Genomic DNA, 17,198 nt, shown 5'->3' on the forward strand with positions numbered 1-17,198 from the left:
CCATCTCAAAAACTGAACATGAAGAAGCTAAGATACAGTGACTGAAACCTACTGAATACACATAGCCATGTCTAAATGATGTAATTTCTCTCTCCAATGGCATTAATGTTGACTGTGTCCAAACTTTCAGAGTTTTTCTTTCAGAGTTTTCTTTTGCATTTACTCAGCCTGCTACTTTAACTACACCAAGCATTCATCATAGTTATTCCTTTGGGGCACTATTGTCCTGGTACAAACATATTACCATGTACTTGAAGATTTTATCAGCAGCTGCTGATAACAGCTATACAATGGCTGCACGTGAGTCTCACTACACAACACGTTCTTTCTCTTGTCTGTCTTTGCACCAACTGAACTTCCAGCTCAGGTAGCTCAGTAACTAACCCATCCCAGTAACAGTGTCCCCAGAGGGGAGCAAATCTCCCGTCCGGAGGGCTCAACCCTGCAGCACAAGCTCTGGTCACCCAGTAAAGAGCAAATATCTTAAAAATAAATATGATTTTAATTCCACTATGAATACTGACCTATTTACATCCAAGGCTTATGGCCAATTTAAATTTATACAAACTATTTTTAGCTATAAAAGCTCATCCGATCTTATATCAAGAGTTCAAAATGCTTCATTTGGACAGTGATGGAAATAGTAATGCAAAGTCCTACTCTGTAACTTTACTTATACTTTATTATTGAATATAAAATCTACTTTTCATAAAGACTCATTAAAAATGTCCTATGTGTAAAAGCTACTGAGCAGCTTTTTAGAGAGAAAACCATGGTTGAATGGGTTCTTCATGACGTTAAAATGCTTGGATCATTTGAAAGGTGAAATATGTAATTTCAAAAAAGTTTCCCACACTGTAAAGTCTTAGTGACAGGGGCGTAGGATCAAAAACTCTTGACTTGAAAAGAAAACTAAAGAATCCTGCAAATGGTCACTTGAACTCACTTTAAAAGTGCCTTAAAAGATGAAATGTGTAACATTACTAAATTAATCGTAAATTTACAGACTGCTCACTGAAAATGGTTCCACAGTTGTCAAATCACATTTCTTAACTCAACTACTTCAGTAGAAACATAACTACAAACCTTACAAAGTGTTATTGCACAAAAGGCAGCTGAATTGCCGCACAAGGACTGAACACAATCCACTACTTCCACTCTTTAATTAGAAAGCACAAAATAACTTCTAATAGATGAACATGAACAAAGCCAATGTGGTGATTGAAAACTAACACCACACCTTTAAAAAAAAAAAAAAGCCATTTCCTCTTACGTACACATGACCGACATTGATCCTAATCAAACTTAAGAAAGCAGAGTTTTGCAGACTGTTTTCAACACCACGCAACACAGAACAAAAGAAATTCAACTAGGGCTGCTGGTTGTTCAATCTATTGATCCATGTTGCCCCCACACAGCGTTCTCGCCTTCCACAGTAACCTGCACCTCCTGGCCATGTCTCTGCTCCTGGGTGGTCAGTAACTGAACACCTGTACCTGCCAGAGTGACTCTGAGTAACCCAGCACATCAGAACAGCCTGGTAGCTGGCAGGCATGATGCTGTGGTCTGTCTCTGTACAGGATGCTGGATGTTGGTCTCATCCACAAAGCCTTGAGGACCAAACAGGGCCTTTAGCCCGAGCCTGGCTGTCATCACAGAGATACGGCAAGCCTACAGCTCAGTTTGAAAGGTTAAGAGGGCTTTTAGTTTGTAAAAGACAATTAAAGTCACATTAAAATGCTATGAACAGGTTTTCAGAAACATATTATTATATTGGCCCTATTAGAAGTTGTTATTTTGTTGCATAAAATAGTTGTTTTTCTTTAGTTTATGTTTGACTTTGAGTTGAAACTATGCTAATAAGCTAACCATGCCACAAACACATCTATCTTCCTGTCAGTTCCTGTCAATTAAAAAAAAAAAAATTGTGTATCACAAACACATTTTGTTGTCTATATAATGTAAAAAAGCAAATAGTGAGTCACATTTAATTCAGAAGTATTACTGTAAAATCTTAAAATGGCAGGGTATCATGCAATGAAAATTTTTTAGCTAAATGGTAGCATGTATTTGTTTGTATTTAAAGAGGGACACAAAGGGCAGATCTCCTCTGTCAAAAACTTCATGAATGCCAGCACAAATCTATGCAAAAACAAAACTGTGACACGTGTTTTAAAAGTTATATGAGAAGAAGTAGAAGTAGATAGTGTAGTTGCTCACACTTACCTTGACTGAATGTCCAGGACTGTTTGGGCTTGAAGCTGCAGCTCTCCACTGGAAACTTTGCCGGCTCCTCTGGAGAAACTCACCAAGGGCGGCAGGGAGGTGATGAAAGGCAGGACAGGTGAGGCAGCAGCACCACACCTGAACCTTTTAGTTGCTCACAAGAACTGTGTGCTGGTGTCTGGAGCCCTCTTGTGGTATTATTGCTAGCAAACAACATTAACCGGAGGCGGAAACGGGGAGGTACATAGCAGAGGCTAGCAACCAACACAACCCACTGAATTAACTGTGCAGAAAGGGAGATCTTCTGCATTTATTTTCGCACCGAGAGTCAAATTTCCGTTTGACGGGACATTGATGTCATATTGTGGAACCCAAAACGGCGGGTAAGTGAGTCAAAACGCGCTGTTTTTATATTTTTTTCTGTGGTATTTGAGCCGCCGTCCAGATGCTGTCAGTTAGCCGGCTAGCTCGCTAACAGTAGACAGTTTATGCAATCATGGCGGAGGGTTGTCGAGCTGCTGCTGCTGCTGCACACTGGCTCATAGTTGTCCTGTAGTTACATGTTATATACGATATTTTCAAAGACTGCATGTGGGCTGACAGAGTGCCTGTACGTGTGTGTACACGGATGATCACAATAAGTTAAAATCATTAGAGGGAAATGAAGCGAAACCATAAAACGAGTCTCACTTCTTGGTCAGTTTCCAAAACATCAACAATAACGGCGTCTGTTTTTACTGTAGCTAACATTAACAGTGAACGGCAGGTGTTTTAAGATAGCTTAGGTTATACAAAGTCAAAGGTTAGTTCACTTTCCCTGTGTTTTCCTCAGCTATTATTTTATTTTCTCGTCATGTTTTTCTATCTTCCCAGCCGCCGCAGCAAATGGGACCAGCCCGGCCCCGGCTCTGGCTCTCGTGGGATGGGGGAGGCTGAAGCTGCACCCACCGGGGCTCTGGATGCTGCAGCTGCTGTGGCTGCCAAGATCAACGCTATGTTGGTAGCCAAGGGCAAACTCAAACCCTCGCAGATAGGCATCCCGGGACCACCTGATAAGGTAAAAAGGAGAATAACATGTCTGATTAGCCTCTAATGAAGGAATCAATAAAAATAAGCTCTGGTGCAGGGCCATCATAGGATGTTAGCAGGGGTGGGCTTTAAGTTGATATGTAGTGTGAGATGATATAAATTCGGCAACCATAAGAGTTTTCTATCCATTTGATTTATCTGGTTCTGCTAGGCCTGTGTGGACAATGTTGCAAATCAATGAATAGAGCAGCTGGATTTACAGGTTTGGGTGCATCAATGTTGATAACCAACATTTACCCCTACTGTACAGAATGAGAGTACTAGATTCAACTTTGGCTAAAGCTCTATAAAATCATCATGATCCCAACCACAGGATCCTTTTCTCATTTTGATAATATGCCACAAAATTCGTGCAGTTGCAGAAAATGATGTGCGTAACTGCCTAGTTGACGTTTATCACACTGAGCTTCATAATTTCTTTGTCTTGATAATCAAGAAAACATTTCCACTCCACACCATGTGAGTTATGCTGATATTAAAGATGTTCCTTGTTTAGCATATTAAGATTAAATATTAAATAAGAGTCATCATTATGTTGTGGCGCAGACCTATTTCTTCAACAGCATCCGAGTTTATATTATGAAAGAAAATCTGGTGGCCCCCGTTAATTTGGCACTCACTTTATCTTTCTCCCTCCTCTCTCAGGCTGTAGGTGTTGGGAAGCCTCCGGTGCCAACAAAGGCCAAGGATGACCTGGTCGTAGCTGAGGTTGAGATCAATGACGTCCCAATCACCTGTCGGAACCTCCTGACACGCGGACAAACACAGGATGAGGTCAGTGGCAATGTGGACAATCATATCTCACAGAATTAAGTTCATCGTAAGCTTTGTGGAGTATTTATTGATGTGCACTCTACCTTGTCTGCAGATCAGTAAAGTGAGTGGTGCTGCGGTTTCAACCAGAGGCCGTTACATGACAGCAGAGGAGAAGGGCAAAGCGCTACCAGGGTGACTTCTCTCGCCTCTCACTTTCAGTAACTAATTGTAAAAGCTAATTGACTTGCTGTTTAAACACAAACCTTTCTGCTGTTTCCACGCAGGGATCGACCTCTGTATCTGCACGTCCAAGGACAGACAAGAGAGCTTGTCGACCGTCAGTACTTTTTCAGATTTATCTTCTGTCAGTCATAAATGTTTGTCTTCATATTACAGACTGATGGTTTCTTTCCCTCGTTCTCCAGGGGCAGTAAATAGAATCAAGGAGATCATCACCAATGGTGTGGTGAAGGCTGCAACTGCCTCATCGTCTTCATCCTTTTCCCCTAGTGGAGCTTCAGTCACAGTTTACCAACAGCACAACCCACCTCCTCCCTCGCTGCCCCCCATGACCCACCACCACAAACCTCACTTTCAGTCCGGGGTAAGACAGTTTCCTTTTTACATCTCATGAAGTAAGATTATTTAAGTATGTCCAGTTCATACCATAGTTTTTAGTTTGATTGTGGTTTTTATCTTACTTCCAAGCACCTGTTGTTTGTTTTAAATCAGTTTTACTGTTGCTTGAACGCAGTATAAAGCACTTACTGTTTTGAAAACATGTAGTTAGTTGTATAGTTGTTTTTATGGCCTTATGTTGTCTTTCCTTTCTCAGATGCATTATGTCCAAGATAAAATCTTTGTGGGTCTGGAGCACGCTATCCTGGGGTTTGTTGTCAAAGAGCGGGTCGAGGGTCCAGGCTGTTCGTACCTGCAGCACATCCAGGCTGAGACAGGTGCCAAAGTCTTCCTCAGAGGAAAAGGATCAGGCTGTTTAGAGCCTGCCTCTGGACGAGAGGCCTTTGAACCCATGTATATCTACATCAGGTGGGTGTTGTCCTATGAATTAAGAAAGATTAAGAACCTTAAGAAGACTGACTCAGAACTCGTCAGAGATGATTCCTGCTTGTGTAATGTGAAGTAGCCACAAAGGGTTTTTTGCAGCCTTGTGGGCTCACTAGAACTAAACACAGTCTGCTCTCTCTCTCTCTCTCTCCAGTCATCCTAAACCAGAAGGACTTGCAGCAGCAAAGACATTGTGTGAGAACCTGCTTCAGACAGTGAGTAATTCCCTGTTATTGTGAAATGATAAACTATGATACTGTCCCGGTCTGTGCTTTTCCATTCCAAGTACAATTGACACCCCATTACAAGCTTATGCAATTTCAAATGAATACGTTTATTAAAGCTGTGAACAATTTGCACATACTGCCATTGTTAACTGGTTGGAGGAGGGGCTGGATCACTGACCACCACCTGCTGACAGCTGCTTGCAGTGCAGGGCGCAGACACCCACACAGGTCTAAAGCAAATGTGCCAGGGATGTACATCAATTTAGCAATTTGTCAGTGAATACAATATATTCTTGACTAATCAAAATCTTAGCCATGAAAAATCTATCATTAATTAATCAATAATATCCCTAGTGGCCACTACTGACATTACAAATTGTGTAAACTAAAATGATTGTTGTTTACAGCAAACTCTGACAAACAAAGCTAAAAGTCAGTGTCAAAAAACATGCACGTCTTTTGATCTGAGCTTTTACAGATGTCTATGTCTATTAGCAACATCAATTACAAAACTGTAGAGATAGTCGTGTAAGTATTCTGTATATTCTATACCACAACTTTAGACCACAAGTATGAGTGGTATTCACAGCTTCCTGCACCAAATACAACAGAAGGTAGAAGCTCAAAGGGAGTATGTGCTTTTTGTTGTTGTCTTACTATGATTACCTACAATAGTACATTTTCATATTTTAGTTTCTTGAACCACTAACAAGTACGTACAATGCTTCTGTCTCTAGGTCCATGCAGAGTATTCTCGCTTCCTCAATCAAATGAGCACAATGATGCCAACACAACAAGGTACAACATAGCTGGTTCTCTCTCTGTGGTTTTGATTTGGCAATACACTGTTTTGCCTCTGCTGACAGCTATAACACCCTCAGTCAAACATACCACATGTGATTGAAGAAGTGATTGAAAGAGCCTGACTTGATCGGTCTGTCTCCCCTTACTCCTCCAGGCTTTGCACAGCCTCCAGTGGTGAACGGGATGCCTCCACAGACTCCTTACTACCCCCCTGCTGGATACCAGCCGGGATACCCCATGCCTGTACCACCACCTCAGCCGCAACCTGTCCCTCCACCTTACTCTGTCCCACCTCCAATACCTCACACAGCGCCTGCAGGGTTGCCGCCTCAGTACCCCCTCCCCCATGCCCCCACGCCTGCTCCTGCTCCTGCCCCCGCTCCAGCTCTTGCCCCTGCACCTGCTCCTGCTCTAGGCGCTATGCCACAGGTAGAACCAAGCCATCAAATCTTCCATTTTATATAATGAATGATGTAAATCATGTTCCTTCCTTTCACTTAAACTAATTTTCTGATATTTTGAAGATGAAATCTGTGTTTTTGAAGTGTCAAAACTCGGAAACAAGAAACAAACCCTGTTTTTCCTTCTCTATAGACTCTCCCTCCTGTACCTTTTCCTCCATCAGCTGCAGCACCACCCAAAGCTCTACCTCCTGCTGCCCCAGTCAACCCACCACAGAAAAGACGCTTCACAGAGGAGGTCCCAGACGAGAGGAACAGCGGTCTACTCGGATACCAGGTGATAAACAGCTCTTCCACCTCTACAGCCCCTCATCATTTTCTGCTTGTTTTTATTTTTCACCCCTCTTTTCTTTTCTCCACTTTGTGGCCTTCTTTTTTACTTTTTGCCTGAGTGCAGTGTGTGTGCGTGTGTATGGAGTCACTTACATTCATAAGCCAATCATATCTCTGCCTTTAGCTACTCTATTACTTCATTGTCTGTGATTTATCTACTACCATTTCATCTTTCCTTTCTTCGAATGTTTTATGTACATTGGTTGAAATAGCATGGCTTGCTGTTTCCTGTTGTTGTTGTTGTTGTTGTTGTTCACTTACAGTTTACCTGTGTCTTTCTACTGGTAATATGGAGTTTCAGAAAAAGGTATTATTAATACTGATAAGCTTTAAGTATCTTTCATAGAGCCTGGGCAAAATGTCAGTGTTATCAGACTTGTGGTAAGCTATTCACAGTGGCAGATTTTTTCACTTGGTATAGTTATTAGTCATATTAGGATTTAGGACAGGGTTTAGTAGAGGATGTCTGCTAATCGCGCCTGTGTGTTTTTCTGCTCATAGCATGGACCCATTCATATGACTAATTTAGGTGCAGGCTTCCCAGTGGGCAGCCCGGAGACTGCAGGACCCCCAGCATCAAGTTCCTCTGGCCCACCGAGTGAGAGGGACAGGTACACAGAGCTTTGTTATATTTGTTTAGATTTTATTAATGAACAATTAATAGTGTGCAAGGCCTAGTTAACCCACACCATTTCTCTTTGTGTTCTCCAGTCGGCAGCTAATGCCTCCACCTCTGTTGCCTGTGAATGGAGTGAGACCCAAGATGGAGGAGAGAAGGGCACCGCAAGGCCCCATGGGTAAGGGCATTATCCTGAGGATTGACAAATCCCTGCCCAAATCCAAATCCACAGTTCCTGACTGTGGACTGTGCCCTTTAGAAGCTCAGCCTGGATCTATTCACAGCCTTAATGTAGAGCCGCAGAGAGTAAAATGTAAATCCTCTCCTGGGCCACTACACTCTGTCTAAATTTCAGTGGTTTTACTTGAGATTGTTGAAGAGGTATATCTTTTACATAAAGCCCCAGCAGATGTATCAACTTATATTTCTTTGGATTTTGAAGAATGCCCCGTTTTTGTGACAAATTAGATTATTGCAGCGACACACTCACACTCGGCCTCAAACTGGCCATTATTCTTATTAAGATTCTTACAGGATTCTGCGGCTGTGACTAGAAATCTCCAGATAGTGAGGTGGAGCTATGACTCTATGTTCAATCCTTTTGTAAAGAAGTCTGAATTGTCGAGTCCACCTTACCCTCCCGTTCTGATGACATCATCAGTCTGGGGTGTCTGCAGTTTGTTTACTTTCCTCACTAACGAGAATCTCTCCTGTTTTTGTGTTTTTCTCTTTTTCTCTGTGTTTTTCTTCTCTTCCATGTATCTCTGGGGTGATGCTGGATTCTGATTGGGGGTGGGGCACGACTCGTCCTGTGACGCTGTCCTGCCGCTCGATTGGACGGCCCTAACATTGTCGCTCCCCACCAACCAATGGCTACTTTCGAATGGCTGCCCCCCTTCTCTACTCTTCTGACAAACTATGATTTAAATCTATTAACTATTTGTTTCTCCCAAAATGTGTTTGGATTAATTAACTTGCCCCTGTCTTATTTGAAACATGTTGCTGCTGTTTGTTGTGTGTGTTTTTTTTTCTCTCCCCATATTTCTCTCCCTCCCTCCCTAAATGTCCTTCACTTCCTCCTTTCTTCTGCGTACTTCCCTTCCTCTTCTTTCAGACCCCGCAGTGAAAAGACTGAAAACTGGCTTAGTGGCGTACACCGGCGACTCCTCTGATGAAGAGGAAGACCACTCGACCCTCAAAGCCTCAGGGCAAGGTAACCCTGTGGCAGTTCCCCTCACCTCCTCCTCGTCAGGCTGGGCGCAGGGCTATCGCTGCCCTCCTCCGCCACCCCCTCGTGCTAAAACACAGCCACAGTCGCAGTCTATGCCTTTCTGGATGGCACCTTAAAACAGAAAAAATCTAATCTCCCTCAGTGCTTTGTGCCAAGTCTTAAAGGATGTTCACCCAAACTGAGCCTGTCTTTTTCATCACCCATTCATCACATGGATGACCCTTTACTGCTACAAGTTGGTCTCAGCATTATTTAGTATTTGGGTCCAAATGGACATACTAATGTTTTGGAAAACTCCCCTTTGGTTTTTTTGGTGCACACATTATAGTTTGAAGATGAACATTTGCAGGACTGATACTCCAAACTATTTTGTGGATGTATAGATGGTCAGATGAGCAATATTCTTCCTCCAGTTTTATTTGAAATGGAATAAAAACCCATGCCAGGCAAAGTGTTTGAATATAGTGTCTTTGTAAAAACAATATCACAAGGCAATGATGTACATCATTGACCACTTTTCATTTTATCCCTAGTACAGTTTTTCTGACATTGTCAGTGTCTCTCATTTCCTCTCTCCCTGTCTAAGTCAGTGACACCATCCTTTTCTATTCTGGTCTTTTTGTACAGATCATATTGGACTAATATGTAGTAAACCTATTGAATTTATTTCATGCTTTTATTAAATAAATAAACTTAATTTATTGCCATGTTTGTGCTTGAGATTCTTTGTAACATATTTTCCTTATTGAAGTGTGTTCAATAAGGTGTCACATTTGGGAAATTAATCATCACAAAGTCGGTCACATCTGCCAATTAGCTGTCAATAGTTCTGCCTGCCGAAGTAAATTGTGGATTAAGTGACCAACGTCCTTCAGAATTTATATTACAAAAATAGGTTGCATGACAACCCATGAAAAACATGTTGCCTTAAACTTGGAAGAAATTTAATTTAAGCAGTACAACTTGTGCATCCTTAATAAGAACATATTTACATATTTAAAAATTATGTTAAAATAACGTACACAAAGTAGTATAGCCCGATGAGCTATACGCACCGTTTGTTGTTGGTCAGTTTTGTACACGTGGCTCCGGTGTAGATGGCATGCTTCCTCCACTTAGGATGCTCTATTGTCACAAAAACATTTCAAAAAAGCCAAAACACTTGAAGTCGGATATGCGAATCCATTTATTTTCAAACTATAACAAAAGTACATCTCTCAACGTGAAAAACACACCACCTTTATCCTGCCTACGGTCAAAAACCGTAGACCTCGCTGTGTGCCACACCTGCATCAAATTAGTCCCACACTCAAATAAACTATCATGGCTACTCACAGCGCCACTTAATGGCCACCATTGAAATGGCGCCAACACTGTTGTGAAGGACTAAATGCTGAAATAGACATCTGCACAGTTTCAGATCATCTCAATCTCTGGCTCTCTTGGAGGGTTTTTCTTGTTATACTGAGCGATGCGGCTCTCCATGACTGGCCGGAAGTGGCGAATTAGTCCCTGCAGATGACAAATGGAAGGTGAGGAAGAGTCAGAATTACTTGTTAAAATGTAAATTAGAACTTGTTAGAACTTGTAACCTCAGTCACTGTTCAACAGCTTCATTCGCTGGACTGGTGAAAATCACCTGCACAGGCCAGGCTGCTCCGTCCCCCAGGGCACAGATGGTGTGTCCCTCTATCTGCTTGCTTAGCTCCCAGATCATGTCAATCTCTGAAACTGCTGCTTCTCCTCGAACAAACCTCCACATCATTTTATCCATCCAGTCAACTCCTGAGGGAGAGGACAAAGAGAGAAAAGGTGAATACATCAGAAAAGTACTCGCACTGAAATCAGAGCATCCTTAAACTTTTAGCAATGTTTCAACCACAACATAGTTCTTCTGGCAAATACCCATGTTTTCTTTTGATATTATGCAGTACTTCTACTTGTAAGTATTTTTACATTACAGTAGTGTTTCTTTTACCTGAGTACTTTGGCCTGGCCAGAACATCTGATCTCCTCGTACATATAATATGTAGTAATTTGTAGGTAGTAAAAGCTTAAGGGAGCTCTGATTCCAGTGTGCATGTACTTCTCAACTGTATTCATTTTTTGGCACCTATCTCACTGAGGTTTTGTGGATGTGCACACGACTATTGTAGGCTATTAAAGAGAGAAAGGGCAACAGAAAAAGTTCTGAGAAACTAGAAAGAAAAGGTTTGTTTTGATCTAGTGTTAAATACATTCTGCAGTTCTTTACCCTCCCTGCAGGGGGTGCACTGGCCACAGCTCTCATGTTTGTAGAACTCAACCAAACGTGCAATGGCTCGGATCACATCTGTCTGGAGGACAAATACAGTTCTCAGAATATCTTTACAGACTGATTGTCACTGAACGTGTATTTTGTTATGTAAATAATTCAGCGGTCTATTCACCGATTTATCCATAACTATGATGGCAGCTGTTCCCAGTGCAGTCTCTGCTCGGACCAGGTCATCGAAGTCCATCAAAACATCATCGCACACATGGCGAGGGATGATGGGAGTGGAGGACCCCCCCGGGATCACTCCTAATAGATTGTCCCAGCCGCCCCTCACTCCTCCTGCACCAATCACGCAAGAGGAGAGAGGAAGTGGTGTTCAACATCTCACGGAGTAAACCAACATCAACACAGAGGCGGACTGTAAACACACACCTGCATGTCTCTCTATGAGCTCCCTCAGAGGAATAGACATCTCTTCCTCCACCGTACATGGTGTGTTCACGTGACCGGAGATGTTGAACAGCTTCGTCCCAGAGTTCCTCTCCCTCCCAAAGCTGGCGAACCAAGCTCCACCTCGACGACAGATTGCAGGCGCCACAGCAACCGTCTCCACGTTGGAAACTGTCGTCGGGCATCCAAACACCCCTTAAGGGAGAGAGAGAGAAGCAGTGAGTAACCACTTACAGACTATAAGTACAATATAACCCTATTTTGCACTTTCTTAAACCATAATTTACCTCTGTAGGAGCTTTTACCTCACCTATGTCTGCAGGGAATGGCGGCTTCAGTCGAGGTTTCCCTTGTTTGCCCTCAAGAGACTCGATGAGGGCCGTCTCCTCCCCGCAGATGTAAGCTCCGGCTCCCCGCATCACAAACACATCAAAGTCAAACCCAGAGCCACAGGCGTTCTTCCCTATGAGCCCTGCTTTGTATGCCTCATTAATAGCCACCTGTAACAGACAGTGCATGGTATAAAACACACAGCATCTACAGACTGACAAGCCATCTATCTGGGCCTCTGTATTACCTGCAGATTTGATGACTCATTGTAAAACTCTCCTCTGATGTAGATATACGCAGCGCGAGCACCCATTGCTCTCCCAGCGACCAGGCAGCCTTCAATCAGCTTATGGGGGTCATGACGCATTATCTCGCGGTCTTTACATGTCCCAGGCTCCCCCTCATCAGCATTCACCACCAGGTACTTAGGCCTAGGACACACAGGAAGAAGGAAGTGTCATTACTGGTGTGGACAGTGATGCCTAAAAGGTCTCTGACAGATTGTGATGGTTTCTTTTCCTTCTTGTTCCGACCTGCCATCGCTGGGTTTGTTCATGAAGCTCCACTTCATGCCGGTGGGGAAGCCTGCGCCTCCTCTGCCTCGAAGCCCTGAGATTTTCACCTCATTTAGTATCCAGTCTGATCCCTTCAGTATGATCTCCTTGGTCTTATACCAGTCTCCTCGTCTGAGTGATCCTTTGAGTCTGGTAAGAAGAGGGAGAGAGAGATGATCCTCTACTGGGTTTCAGGTCATTAGAGACTGGACAAAATGGGTTCTGCCTTATACATCTTTACCTCCAGTCATCTCGGCCATATAAGTTGGTGAATATCCGGTCTTGGTCACTCAGAGGGCCAAATTTGGTCTTTTTTGGCTTCACCTGGTAACAGGAGGAAGATAAAAGACAAGTGTGATTGACAAAGCGCCCATGTGCAGTAATGTTACTGCAAAGATGGATGCATGAAAATTAGAGCTTCCATCACTTAAAGGCTTCAACTAATGATTATTTTCTCAATTGATTAATCTGCCAATTATGTTTTTGATTAATCAATTAATAGTTTTGCTATAAAATGTCTCCTTTTGTAATTTCCCACAGCCCAAGGTGACGTCTCCAAATGTCTTTTTTTTGTACGAACAGCAGTCCAAAGACATTCAGTTTCATGTATGACAAAGAAAATGATCAAATCCACACATCTGAGATAGCTGGAATAGCAATTTTTACTTTCAAAAAATGACTAAAATGATTATTCAGTTATCAAAATAATACACTTTCTGTCTATCGACTAATCAATTAATTGACAAATTGTTGTAGCTCTACATCACCTATGTAATTACATTGTTTAACATTGACATAATAGTGAAAACTAGAAAGCATTATATAAAAAAACATTTGAACTCATATGAGGCCTCACATGTATTTTGTTTTACATGCCAATAAGTAGAATTTTGTGCTGAGTTTGGAAAGGTGCGTCCTTAATTTATTATCAATTAAATTAAATTAATTGTTGTTAAATGTTAAAAGAAATGCAAAAAAACTTTGTGACAACATCTGGGCACATGCATCGGTGATCAAACAGACCTGAAGACCACAAAACAAATTTCTGAAAACAACATTAAATTAGTTTGGCTAGTGGGACTCATACAGCACGTTGAAAACACTTGGTAATACATTTTATAGAACATGAAATGTGGCAATAATTGATGTGTTCTGCAATATAAAAACTATATTTTAAAGACATTTTCATTAAATATACATACCTCTGTCAAACCTTCAGTGAACATTGCAAACACATACTCCTGTCTTATCATTTTTATATCAAAGTCAAATAGAAAAATATGCAATATGAAAATATTTAAGCCCAAAAACAAATTAATCGAAAATAGCTACATAAAGAATATCATCATGTGTATCTCTCACTTTCTGGAAAATGTAGATCTGTTAATAATTGATTTGACTAAAAATTCCGTTTCTTGTTGCCTGTCAAACATCACGTATGCCTCTACATGAAAGTAGGCCTGTAGGTCAGTGTAGGGAGTTGTACACTACATTGCAGTGTGTGTTGCGGTGTGGATGCAGGCCTACCTGCGGCTGTGCTGCAGTGCTGTAGGTCAGACGCGGAGCCACCTGACGCGTCACAGCGCCCCACAGCATCCGCCGAGGCAGCATCCTGCAGGAGCGCGACCACAAACACGCCCGACTCACTTCAGACTGTTTTGAACTCCAAACGCTGCTCCTCCCAGGGCCTCCGTTTGACTCCTCATGCAATCAAATCGATTTCTGAAACCTCTGCTGTTAAAGTATGGGCCTGCTGGTTCAGCTTAATTAAACTAAGAGGATTAACGAACCACGTCACATCCTGTCCCAGCTGCCCGCACGGCTCCCAACAGGTAGCTACCCTATCTTTCACAAGTGCGTGCAGACAATATTGATTGGTCAATATCAAAGTCACGTTAGGGTATTAATGTGAAAATAACAATTAAATGTATCCGAGGTCCATAAAGTTTACACAGCAGACATCTTGATTTGTCGCAGTAGAAAACGCGCAGGTGTTACTAATTAAAGATTGCTCTGTTCTCTTCAAGTGTCCCAGTAAACCGTGGCCGTGTGACAGTGAGCCAGCATGCACAAGATCCTGAAACTGAAGCAGCTAAATGGAATTCAACCATCATTCATTTCATGATTCACACCTGTGCTTTTCCTACTACTTTCAAGGGGGGCTGATGTTAATTGAGATGTATGTAAATAAATAAATCCAGGTTTATTTTAAAGAACATATTATTATAGTTTGCTAATAGAGCTTGAGCAGTAAGTCTCTAGGCTGATATTATTGCACGATATTAGCTCATCATAGATATGGTGGATTATACACAGTATCAGCCAATGAGTAACAAGAAATGTCAGCGCAGAAATGTTAAAAAGGGAAAGTAAAAGTTATGTTTCAGGTATTTAAAGTGTCTGCATTACATAGTTTGTCCACCAGAGAGCACAAGTTGGTTTTCAACTGTAAAATTTCCCACTCGGTACATATCTTGATATGTAAACAACTCTTTTATTACCAAATGTATGGGTTCCTTATTCTGTATGTTATGTTAACTGTGTTATTGTTTATGTTTTCAAAAAAAATGTGCTGATATATTGTTACTAGATTTTTTTTCTCTCTCAAATATGGATATCTGCATCAAAATCATCTAAAATCCAGTATCGATCAGTTTGTAGTTATGAAAGCCTCTAAAGCGTTGTTTTCAATAACAGAGACACAGAAAACAGCAAGCTTAGAGATCTTTATTTATTTTCTTTACATTAACTGAAACAAATGATGGGAAAATTAATTAATATCTCTGAGTAGGTTCCACTAAAAACTGAAAGACAAAATGTATCCCTGATAGCGGGGTCTCTGCTCAGACCGGACCCCAAGTCCCTTCACCGAAGCCAAGAAAACGAACAGCTCACATAGAAACACACACACAAACACACACACACTCTTCACAGCTGGCATCAGTTCACCCTCATTCATTCACAAAGCTCTGACTGGGAGCACCAACACCCTTCATGAACAGGACCAACTGTCATACCGCCATTCCAGTAGGACTGGTTCCAGTAAGGCCAGTAGTTTACTTTCAATACGATGATTTCCTCATTTATTTTTTATCTCACAATAGGTTTCATTATGTTGGTTTTCAAATGATACAATACAAAATCTACAAAATCTCTCTACAAAATTACTGGCCTTACATGAAGAGTGTCAGTCGCCCTACAGCACCAAACGATTTCTTCCCATTTTATATTTTGTATAATCACTTAGTGCATTGCTCAAGGTTTCCTGAGAATAGTTGCAGCACAAAAAAAAAAATCTAAGGCAACTTCATCCCAATATATATTATATTGACTACAACTCTGTACTATTATGCAGGAGGAAGAGTATTCAACGTATGCAGGTTTTAAAGAAGTACTTTCAATCACAATCTTAAATCGTACCGAGTGAGTTAATGGATTAGATATTAAAGGACAGACAAAAAGGCTTGAAGCTCTCAAATCTCATAGTGCAAATAAACTAGAATTGAAACATGATTTCCTACACGCAACAAGGAGTGGACAGTGCACACAAGGCCAGACCAGCGCGACTGCTACACCAGGATCGGACTACATGGGTTTCAAGAGGATTGGGAAAAATAAGACAAATGCTGTCACTTAAAGCCATTAATGATTGCATTACAACCTGCGAAAAGGCCTTAATGATCTGGTCCGAAAGCATGATGAAACTAAAAAAAAAGATTTTGGTCGAACATAGATTAACTCAAAAGATGATGGCCCCTTTAGACACAGCGATGGCCGATCTATAAGAACTGCCATGCGATAACGTGATACAGTACTATACGTGTTGAATTAACAACAGGAAAGCGTGCTGAAAATGTCAAACAGCAAAGTCATTTTGTGTTCCAGTTGCATGGAAGGTTTTACACCTCCTGACTTCTTCTTTGCTCTGTTCCCTTTTCTCTACCCCGGAGGATGGAATGTGCCTGTGTCTGTTATTGCAGTACCTGACGGGGTTAAATGTGCAAAGAATGCATTCGAGGAAGAATCGCCAAAAGAAGACACGCAGCCCATAGAAAGGCGTTTTAGGTAAATGGAGATGTTGAGCCAAAAATCTTTAGTAGCGCAATGCAGCTTCTTATAAGACTAAAGATGAGGACTGGGATCCCACCCTGGATTTGGTCTCACAAACGAGTTTCAGCAGAAGATTCATAATAAATAACAATAAATAAATAAGTACAGAAAAAAGGGCCATCTCATTCATCCCCTCACCTTGCCCCTTTTCTATATATTTTTTTTCAAACAAGGAACCCAAACGAGTGCATTGGAAGACTGACATCCACAGTCTTTGGAAAAAGAAGAATTGTCTTCAACATAAATCAGCATCAACTGATAGATGCAGACTTTGTCTCTTTTGGTCAGGCATTTAACACAGAGCTCTACAGCCCTGGAACACTCAAACATGGAAGCAGATTCTTTCTCATGGCTATCAAAACAGTTGGGAAGAATCTCCTCTTCAAACCCAACATTGGCTACAGTTCACCTCTCTCCTCTCCGTAAGAAAACAGTTCAACTAAAATCTTTGGTTTAAGCACCAAATTAAAGCAAAGATCCTACCATTAACAAGAAAAGACACAAAGAACATTATTGCTTACAATATACAGAACAAGTTTGATTAATTAGACTGCATTTCCACTAATAACCACCAGAGGACAGTGGCCGCACAAACTCATTCTGGTGATCTAGGTGATATGACTTCTGAATTGCACCTGAATCAATACATTTATGTTGTAACTAAAATATACATCTTCAAATATCCA

General features: G+C 41.5%; 2 protein-coding genes across 3 annotated transcripts; one reads left to right on the plus strand and one right to left on the minus strand.

Annotated features, from left to right (window-relative positions):
• Positions 1-2,488: 2,488 nt before the first annotated feature.
• khdc4 (KH domain containing 4, pre-mRNA splicing factor) lies at positions 2,489-9,262 on the plus strand. 2 transcript variants are annotated; one of them, XR_011597533.1, is made up of 14 exons: positions 2,489-2,609; positions 3,100-3,283; positions 3,961-4,089; positions 4,184-4,263; positions 4,356-4,408; positions 4,497-4,675; positions 4,907-5,118; positions 5,291-5,351; positions 6,101-6,161; positions 6,322-6,596; positions 6,762-6,905; positions 7,491-7,572; positions 7,673-7,758; positions 8,695-8,742. XR_011597533.1 is itself a non-coding variant. In XM_070912006.1 (14 exons), the coding sequence occupies exons 1-14, from the start codon at positions 2,581-2,583 to the stop codon at positions 8,925-8,927; spliced, it is 1,836 nt and encodes a 611-aa protein (XP_070768107.1). In that variant the 5' UTR covers positions 2,566-2,580; the 3' UTR covers positions 8,928-9,262. The 2 variants fall into 2 exon arrangements, 1 of the variants encoding a protein (XP_070768107.1); XM_070912006.1 differs by having other exon boundaries at positions 2,566-2,609; positions 7,463-7,572; positions 8,695-9,262.
• Positions 9,263-10,032: 770 nt separating this feature from the next.
• On the minus strand, positions 10,033-14,013 carry LOC139290501 (NADH dehydrogenase [ubiquinone] flavoprotein 1, mitochondrial-like). The gene is made up of 10 exons (XM_070912294.1): positions 13,930-14,013; positions 12,644-12,726; positions 12,382-12,552; positions 12,096-12,279; positions 11,829-12,018; positions 11,501-11,713; positions 11,241-11,407; positions 11,066-11,147; positions 10,451-10,596; positions 10,033-10,323 (listed from the first exon to the last, which is right to left on the minus strand). Exons 1-10 carry the CDS (start codon positions 14,011-14,013, stop codon positions 10,228-10,230), a joined length of 1,416 nt encoding a protein of 471 aa, XP_070768395.1. The 3' UTR covers positions 10,033-10,227.
• Between the last annotated feature and the right edge of the window lie 3,185 nt (positions 14,014-17,198).

This window comes from Enoplosus armatus, chromosome 9, assembly GCF_043641665.1.
Source record: "Enoplosus armatus isolate fEnoArm2 chromosome 9, fEnoArm2.hap1, whole genome shotgun sequence".
Classification (NCBI taxonomy): Eukaryota; Metazoa; Chordata; class Actinopteri; order Centrarchiformes; family Enoplosidae; genus Enoplosus; species Enoplosus armatus.

Bases quoted from the DNA above. Each gene is read 5' to 3' on its own strand.
- LOC139290501 (XM_070912294.1), bottom strand. From the start codon at position 14,013: ATGCTGCCTCGGCGGATGCTGTGGGGCGCTGTGACGCGTCAGGTGGCT. The intron at 12,553-12,643 runs GTAAAGATGTAT...TCTTCTTACCAG, and splicing joins TATGGCCGAGATGACTGGAG to ACTCAAAGGATCACTCAGAC. The intron at 10,597-11,065 runs GTAAAGAACTGC...CCTCTCCCTCAG, and splicing joins GTGCACCCCCTGCAGGGAGG to GAGTTGACTGGATGGATAAA.
- khdc4 (XM_070912006.1), top strand. From the start codon at position 2,581: ATGTCATATTGTGGAACCCAAAACGGCGG. The intron at 5,119-5,290 runs GTGGGTGTTGTC...CTCTCTCTCCAG, and splicing joins CCCATGTATATCTACATCAG to TCATCCTAAACCAGAAGGAC. The intron at 7,759-8,694 runs GTAAGGGCATTA...CTCTTCTTTCAG, and splicing joins GGCACCGCAAGGCCCCATGG to ACCCCGCAGTGAAAAGACTG.